The sequence below is a fragment of the Ananas comosus genome, unplaced genomic scaffold (genome assembly GCF_001540865.1).
Source record: "Ananas comosus cultivar F153 unplaced genomic scaffold, ASM154086v1, whole genome shotgun sequence".
Classification (NCBI taxonomy): Eukaryota; Viridiplantae; Streptophyta; class Magnoliopsida; order Poales; family Bromeliaceae; genus Ananas; species Ananas comosus.
In genome coordinates this window covers 1-8,708 of record NW_017892084.1, presented here as the reverse complement: position 1 = coordinate 8,708, position 8,708 = coordinate 1, and the positions used below count along the sequence as shown (strand labels likewise).

Here is an 8,708-nt window from a genome sequence, read left to right as displayed (position 1 = left end):
TACCGGCACAAGAAGATGAATCAGGCCCCATTGTACTTCATTTGGATTCATTGGAGATTCACAGTAGTAGTTCTATATTTGATGTTATCGACAAGTACGTACTCTGAAAAAGCATACATCTTTCAACTTGTTCTGATTTGTGGAAATTCAGTATGCATGTTATTCGTTCCTGTCTTTCACTCTTCTATTAAACAAATTTACGTGTTACTTTCATCCCAACATAATTTAGCCTGTCATTTTTATACTTGATCTTAAGTTTTTATTTCAGATAAAGATTGCTTCTTTTTTCCCCTTCTTTCACTGTTGATTGGTTATCAGTTTATTAAGTAAATTTTAACCTATTAATTCCCGGCAAATTGATCACAGAAGCCACCTGATGAACTCTATTTTTTAAAATATACACACTAAGTGGCTTTCTTTTGGTTTTACACTAGCAGTTACTGATCCAAATGAATTATAGAACTCTAGAACGGGTATCCATATTAAACACTGGTAACTGAGGAAACAGCAGTTTTGACCAGATAGTCTTTTACTTAAGGAGTTTTGAAAACACACCTTGGTGGTAGAAACCTGATGGATAGGTTAGAGAAGAAAAGGGACAAAACAGGATGAAGGTAAGAGGACCAGAGAGTTTCATGGTCTGAAAAATTCGTTCATTCTCAGAAATTTAGGGTAACACGAATGACTATAAAGCTGACAAAATTATTTGTCGGAGGCTCATAGAGGGACAAAAATTTTGTGGGCACCGTCCCCAAACTAATAGTTTGGGGACGGTGCGGATCGGCGCCACGTGGCCGATCCAACAGGTGCCCTTCTCAGTTGTTTTCTCTCTCTCTCTAAAAACACAGGGCTTTGTTTTTTTTTTCCTTTCCATCCGTGGCCGTCGGATGTGCCACATGGCGCCCATCCGCATAGTCCCCAAACTAATTAGTTTGGGGACTATGCCCATAAAATTTTTGTCCCTCATAGAGTAGTATCTTGCATTAATTATCCGTTGTGGGCTGTTCAGTTGAGTTACTGGGTTTCCTTCTGACAAGGGTTTAGAGAGAAATTTCATGCTATGGGTGGAGTGTTCACTCCAATAAATAATACATCTTTGGCCTGATTATGTGATGTTAGTTATTACAATCAACTGCTATGTTTTGTTACATATTGTATACGTGTATTACTTAGGACCTGTTTGAATGTCTAAACAAGTTACATGGGAATAACTAGGGATATCTAAACAAGTGACATGCGAATAACTAGTGTTGGATCCCCAAGTCGTTACAGCATTAATTTTTTTAACTTCACTTCATGGTGAGGCCCTAATATTCATAATTTTTCACAACAATGCATTCCATTTTATTAGATGACTTATCATATCCTTTGAAATTAGGTTAGACATCTTTTCGTGTCACTTAACAACAAACTAATTAATGGCTTTCCGGTAAGAGGAGATATGCTAGATAGCTTACCCTCGCATCCAACCAGGCCCCCAGTGACTTCCCGCATCACGTGATTTCATTCTCTAGTTTAAACCCTTTCTCTTCGCTAAAATGAAAATAAGCCCTCTGGACATATCACGCTTTGCACTTCGCCTACAGGAAAACCCTCAATCTTTGTGCTATTTTATCACTTGACCCGTTCATTAATTCTTTCATCTGGAAGACATTATAAAACTATAAAATAGATTCCAAATATAGGTTTTTCTTATTGAGAGGTACTGGAGTGCAAAGCATGAGATATCCAGGGGTTTATTTATTTTAGTTCCCTGTTTTTTTTTTTCCATACAACATATTTCTGTTGCCTTATGTGTTGGAATTCCTAACTCGGCATTGTACATTGCAGGTATCTAAAGGAAGAATGGAACTACATGAATCAAAATCCTCCTGTGCCAGATATTCCCATACCAGAAAGGATATGGAAGAATCTCCCTCGTAGGATTGAGAAGAGGAAAATTGCGGTATAATTCTTATTAAAATTTATACAATAATTTTTGACCGTGCTTGATTTGACTTTTTCTAATAACTATGCTCTTGGTGATATTGTGCTGTTCTGGAATTGCAAACATAGTAATATGTCGTACACCAGAAAATCTCAATCAGTAATTCCCATCTATGACAATTTAGAAGCTATTGCTTCAGACAAATGAATGACACATAATATCAGCTGAACTACAGCAGCCTCGGGTGTTAAAATTTGGATGTGTTTGGATCAGGAGCTTCTCACTCGACAAATTTGTTGGTCATATTTGGGGCTGTTTGACCTGTCTTGAGCTTCCAGAGAAAATGCTGATCTATTCCGCGAACCACGAATAACTTTCCACTTTTCATGAAAATTACACACCGTCAGAGAAACGATTAAAAAGAACAAACAGCTTGTTCCGACAGTAGAAGCAGAATTTTCAAATTGGTACTTCTGCCCTTTGGGCACAGAAACTCATTTCAGCCTCCCTTCCCACTACTGTGGAAACTCCAAACATTTTGTTTGTTGCTTTATTAGCCAGGTCAAAGGGGCACTTTATGTGGTATCAGGTAGATGGGAACATATTTGGTCTTTGAAACCACTGGCCATGTCTAGCAGTTGATTAGCAGTAATCTATACTTCCAATCTGACAAGCTTTGTAGTTTCTTCTTTCGCGCTTTTATGTACACTTAACGAAAAATAGCGACTTTGCTTCGCAATAATACTTTTCATACCGGCATTCAATCGCTTGTAGTAAGACTTATATCCTTCCTGTTCCAGGTTCCTCAGCAGAAAAATGAGTATGATTGTGGTCTATTTGTGCTTTACTTCATGGAGCGGTTTATCGCTGAGGCCCCCGAAAGACTTCGAAGGAAAGACCTTGCAACGGTCAGCCAACATAAAGTTTGCGTGTTATATCACTGCACTGTCTTATTTCAATCAAAATGTTTGTTTCTTGACTCTTTCATTGGACAGCTTGGTGGTCGCAGGTGGTTTCGACCTGAAGAAGCTTCTGCTCTGAGAAACCGAATCCGAATCCTGCTTCTCGAAGAATTTGGGAAGGCTAAAGCTGGAAACTGCAAAAAGGAGTTAAAGTCCTCTGAGAACTCCGACGAAGATGGTTGACAGTGTTGCGGGTGACAACTATGGACTATACTGGAACTTCACAGCAACACTTCCACGTACACTTCAATCGACCGAACAATGTAAGTAGTTGCATCAATTTGAAAGTATGCTTTTCACTTCTAGTTTCCTCTGGCCAAAAATTCCTCCGAAATGAAAAAAAAAAAAAGGAAAAAAAAAAAGAAATTGCCGTGACTTCTCAAGGAGGTGATTCTCTAAGAAGCTTTTTTTTTTTTTTTTTTTTGCAAATCTGTCTCGAATTACGAATCCTCCTCAATTTTGCCCCAGCTTAACAGTGCTAGTACTAGCCATAGTCGACCAGGTGTATAAGTTACGACAGCGAACCTTATTATTCCTGTCCGCCGAATCTATCCTTCGGGCACCAACCGAACCATATATGGGTTTTGAAAACAAATTTGAGAGAGGAATGTACAGTCAATCTCCAACATTACATCGGTGGAAGGAATTCATACGGTGTAGATGGAAACCTGGGAAACAGTTGAAAGAATTCCATTAAGTTATGTTTTAACTATACTCATTCGAGAATCATGATAACTTTTGTTTTCTGGTTTCGTTCCGTCGGCGTCCTGATTATATCACCCGAGGGCATCCGGGAGTCGGAAAAAATCCTGATTGGTGTCTCGAAGCTTGTTTGATATCTACTCTATTCTCATGTCTGTAAGTAAATTGAACTTTTACACAACCAAAGGACTTGCTTTGTAGATCCATTACTCTTCAGCCTTTCTGTTTGTTTTTTTTTTCTTTTGATGCGATGAAATGTGCTGGTGGGATGATGGATTGCTTGCATGCTATGCGGCTGCAGAGAGGTTTTTGGCAACACAAATGTTTTTTCTTTAAAAAGGACGCCAAGTCGCATTGCGAGCTAACCGACAATAGAAGTCCCATCCCATCCTATGTACACTCACAAGGACGTTGTGTTTAGCATAAACAAAGCAGCAGGAACCTCTAATTAGGCCTCGGTTTTTCGTGCCTTATCTTTCATTTTATCTCTTTTTTTGTTGTTGTTGATTTTTTTTTAACTGTTGAGTATAGAGATATTTGGGACTGGTTGTAGGAGCCAAGTAAGAGGCTTTTCTAGTCTCTGTTCGTCTTTTTGGTTCTTTATCTATCGAATAAGGTTTTCTCCTGCTTACTTTTTGTTATTGTTATACTGTTATTACGTTGCAGCTGTAGGTATAAATGTAGGCAATATAAGCCTCTCATTCGGTAACCTTTCTATCCATCTGTGTTTACCGTTTCCCCGGTTTGGGAGGCCTGATGTGGGCGTGTAATGGACTGGCACGCATGCGAAGCGTGAACTTAGCCACCCATCCGCACGTGTAAGTCGCACTTAAAAATCATACAGAAAGGCGGTGTGGTTTGTCATTACATTAAGCATTCTGATCTACGAGTTCAGCTGCTCTACCAAAATTTTGAAGATGCCTTGGGGAGTTCTGCTTTTGAATCTGTGAATACCGCATGCGCCGTTCTCACCTATCCGGGCACGCCTTATATTCTTCTCTCTAAAATCTCTTTCGTCTAACTTGCACTCCATATTTCAATCAATGCCCGGTGGTTCCATCGTAAACTAAATATAGCAACTCTGTAATACTGAGTTCTCTATAATAAAGTGGTTTATTATAGAAGTTTCATTCAAAGCTGTTCTTGTGCATGCCATTCTATACGCAGAGAGAGAGAGAGAGAGAGAGAGAGAGAGAGAGAGAGAGACCGTACAGCCAATGCTCTCTGGATTATCTATAGACGCCAAACTGAATGGCAGACGATGGAATTAACAGCTTCCATTTCGAGCTGTTGCACGACACTCCTGTTCAAAAAGCCAGCACTTGACAAAAACCTGCCATTAGCAGAAACTACAATATTCAACCAGCACTTCTACATCTATATACATCCAAGAGGGAAAGGAAAAAAGCGCAATTAGCACTTTCTACCATTATTGCTATGTAGGGTGAGTATACGTAGAGATGAATACACATGCAGTCTCTATACAGCTCACCTACAAATAAGAACATACGCGTGTATAAGCTATTCTTTTGATGTACAACTAGAAGGCTAGGAGATGTAACAGAGGAATCATCTTAAGGGCGTAGGGGGTGTCGTTACCTCCGGCGTTTCTTCTTTTCTGGCGTCTCGTGTACCTGCTTTTTCACGCCGTACATTTTCAGCTGTAGATTCTCAAAAGCTTCTGATATGGCCTCAACCTGCACATCATAACAAGCCAAATATTAATCCTCAGAGAGATTTTGGCAGTGCTTGGCATTGTTTATGCTTTTGTTTCATATTTTTGTTATTCCTCAAATCCTGGCGTCAAGTTATTGTTCTCAATTGTTTGTTTGTTCACGAAGTACGAATTGCTTCTCCAGAGTGGACTTTGTTGTCGGTTGGAGCAACAGCAGAAACTTCAAATAAGAGCTAACCACAGCAAAAGTTTTCAGACTTTTTGATTTTCAACAGCTAGTTAGTTGCCATTTCTCAAAATATAGTAGTTCAAGAAGTCAGGCCAAACAGGCACAGAACGAAGCCCAAGCCAAATGCAATTTTTTTAGGGCAAAAATAGAAGAGCATAAACCAAATCGAACGAAGTAACAAATACTTCAAGGGCTTGAAAGAGTGGAGTGAACTAACCAATTCAGGCTTCTTGGCATACACCCTCACAATTCTGTCCTGGTAACATGTAGGAAGAAGGCAGCTGATGCGATCATCTGAGATGGAGAACTTCTTGTCGCTGTCGTAATCCTATTACCCCAAAAAATTTCTTCTTAGAAATGCAGCAAGAAGAAAAAATTAAGGTCCCACCATATCAAGGCATAAAACCAAGAAAATAAATAAATAAATAAATCTATCTATCAAAATTTTTCATCCGACTGTTATGCACATTACTGCAGATTATTCTTCATATAAATTGCCTCTAAGAGCTAACCCTAGCATGTTTTGTTTCTTGTGGTGATCCATTTCCATTCTCCAGAGACTGATTTTTCAAAGTTGTTATGAAAATACTGTAGCAAAAATTGTTTATGGAGAAAAATATAGTACCTTGAAGAAATTGATGCTGGATACAGGAACATGGGCGACAGAGAAAGCGGATATGTTAGTAGTCAAATTGATCGCGAGCGGGAAAAAATCAAAAAAAGATAATCATTTTAAAGAAATGAACTTGCCAGATACCTCTCAATAGGGTTATCTCTTCCACGCGTCAAATCGATCTTAACATTGCTAACGGCGACATCCTCTTCCTTCAGTTGTACTCCGCCGGCTGCCTGCAAAACATAGTATTATCAAGATACAAAACTACAATAGTCTTATAACGTAGAGTTGGGCGCATTAGTGAATAATTGAGAAAGAAATTTTAGATTCTAAAGACCTGGCAGCATATTATGTCTTGCGGAGCGATGTCCTTAAAATGCTCGATTTTATCCTTCGGAACAGCATACTCATTGCAGAACTGCCTCGCATAAATGGGACGTAATGTCAAAACAAATTGCCAATTCAACATCCCGCTAAACAAAGTGCCACTAGGAAAATAGGATTGATAAAAAAGGTAACTCTATGTTCAAAATAACTAGCAATTTACGTAAAATAATATAATCTTGTGGTGATATGATAATTTGAAAAGCGAGAATCGTTACAACATAAATAAATAAATAACGATTAGAAGCCGGCAGTTAGAAAATGAATCCTTTAAAAAGAACCACTTTGCATATGCATACGTAAAAGTTCTCTTGTTATTCGACAGGATGAATAAAAGTTGAGCATGGAGAAACTTACCTGGTATAAGTCTCTTCGACGAATACGTCGGATAATATCTCTTGATTCTTGCAACTTCTTGCTATCAGCTATTTCAATGGTTTTTAGTAGTGTATCATCCAGCTACAAAGTTGAGAGATACATAAGCATAAAGAACAGTGTACATAAAATAAAAAATAAATATAGTCAATTATGGGTGGTTAAGGAAAAACCTTCCAAAATTCAGCGGGGTCCAAAGAACACGAAGATATTTGTAGGTAATCATTGGCCTTAAGAAGCGCATCTACAAGCATGAGCTCAACGGCCTAAACGGAAAAGCAAAAATGTTAGAAAGGTAGAAGCCGTGTATATTTCATTTTTGTGCAGGAAAAAGGAGTTTGTGAGCAAATCAAGACGCATAAAATTCTAGAGCAATTAGAAATTTAAAGAAAATATTTAATAGTGTTTAGTTAGTGCACAAAGCTCTCATCAAAAGAAACTCTGACAAAGATCCACGGTCAGAAATTTCCTGGGGGATAATAGGGTATACAATGCACTGGTATTCTTAACTAAAAGTGTGCATTTAGCATGAATACAAAATGAAAGAAGCATAATGGATTGGTACTACCAAGCAACAACCACATAAATCTTAAGGAAAATCACATACATACCCCTGTGCCAATCCATAATTTCCTAAATGCCCGCACATTATATCTAGAAATTCGAGAACACCCTTAGGATAAATAACATAAATGAAATTTTAGAATGCCATCCGAAGGGGCATCTATGATTTTTAAAGCTTATGACGGTATAGTTGAACCAGGCATTTTTTCACTAGAACAGTTTAATATGTTTTAGAAAGACAAATGTTAAACCAGCCATGATTTGTATTGCATATCTTTGGGACATGCATGTCTAAAAAAATATAAGTACCTTCACTTTTGCATGGGTGTAGACGGTACGATGAAGGTCAGCACGAGTTGCAAACAATTTGTGGATGGTAAGATCTGGTCCTGAAATCATTAGTAACTCGACAAGCACAAAAATAATTTTCGAGTATTTTCAACAGAATAATTACATTCTTTGGCTGGGTAGCATATTTCATTGTCCATAACACGCATGCCTTCTAATAATCTGCAAGAAAGGTTAATATACAGAACAAAGGTTAGCAAAAAGATTGAAACTAAAGTCTGATTAATTGTGCCCTCTCCAACATAATGAAGAAAAAGAAGCAATTACATCACTTTTTATACTAGTTCATGTTGCTATACTAATCTCTGGCATCAATTATATTAATAGTAAACGACAACAATAAGGGCATGCATCATTTTTCTTTTTTTGGCATTTTTCTGTTGTACGCTAGTTAACTTACATTCAATTTTTGACTAACAAATGTCCATTGATTGCTCTCAAGCTTTCACTAACCCTACATAACTATCTATATACATATATCCTTGCAAATTGCAAATTTTCATGCATTGACTTCAAAAGTTTAACTTTCACATATATACCCTTGTACTTGCAAAAAATGGCCTTCTCTAGAAGACTTCGCTAATATAAAACAAACTTCTCCCTATAGATTATGGATAGCTGCATGAGTAGATACAAAAATACGGACTTTCATTGGGGTATAATAACTGAACCTCCTTAGAACTAGATAAATGAATTCTTGTTCCTACTAAGGTAGGTTATTCTCTTCCAGAATTTAAGAGCCAAATTACAGTGGACCAAGTCAATTCATTTAAACAAATTCAACAAGCTGCTAATAACTGCAAAGGCTGGCCAAAACAATCAAACTCGGTGAACTTTTTATGAAGGGAATAAGTATTCTATAGGGGGACATAAAGTATATGGAAAATATCTCCCGACATGCTCTACATAAACTTTTGGCAACTAGA

The 8,708-nt window shown here is 37.8% G+C and overlaps 2 protein-coding genes across 4 annotated transcripts; one reads left to right on the top strand and one right to left on the bottom strand.

The window, feature by feature from the left end:
• The first annotated feature begins 6 nt into the window (after positions 1–6).
• LOC109705309 (ubiquitin-like-specific protease 1D) lies at positions 7–3,807 on the top strand. Its single transcript, XM_020226045.1, has 4 exons — positions 7–94; positions 1,831–1,945; positions 2,728–2,835; positions 2,923–3,807. The coding sequence occupies exons 2-4, from the start codon at positions 1,856–1,858 to the stop codon at positions 3,070–3,072; spliced, it is 348 nt and encodes a 115-aa protein (XP_020081634.1). The 5' UTR covers positions 7–94; positions 1,831–1,855; the 3' UTR covers positions 3,073–3,807.
• A 993-nt stretch (positions 3,808–4,800) lies between these two features.
• LOC109705308 (deoxynucleoside triphosphate triphosphohydrolase SAMHD1 homolog) lies at positions 4,801–7,992 on the bottom strand. 3 transcript variants are annotated; one of them, XR_002214694.1, is made up of 11 exons: positions 7,889–7,992; positions 7,744–7,817; positions 7,044–7,136; positions 6,853–6,954; positions 6,449–6,529; positions 6,253–6,344; positions 6,121–6,136; positions 5,713–5,823; positions 5,191–5,288; positions 5,019–5,083; positions 4,801–4,924 (listed from the first exon to the last, which is right to left on the bottom strand). XR_002214694.1 is itself a non-coding variant. In XM_020226043.1 (10 exons), the coding sequence occupies exons 1-10, from the start codon at positions 7,929–7,931 to the stop codon at positions 4,825–4,827; spliced, it is 810 nt and encodes a 269-aa protein (XP_020081632.1). In that variant the 5' UTR covers positions 7,932–7,992; the 3' UTR covers positions 4,801–4,824. The 3 variants fall into 3 exon arrangements, 2 of the variants coding, with proteins under 2 accessions (XP_020081632.1, XP_020081633.1); XM_020226043.1 differs by lacking the exon at positions 5,019–5,083; XM_020226044.1 differs by lacking the exon at positions 4,801–4,924 and having other exon boundaries at positions 4,986–5,083.
• Positions 7,993–8,708: the final 716 nt, after the last annotated feature.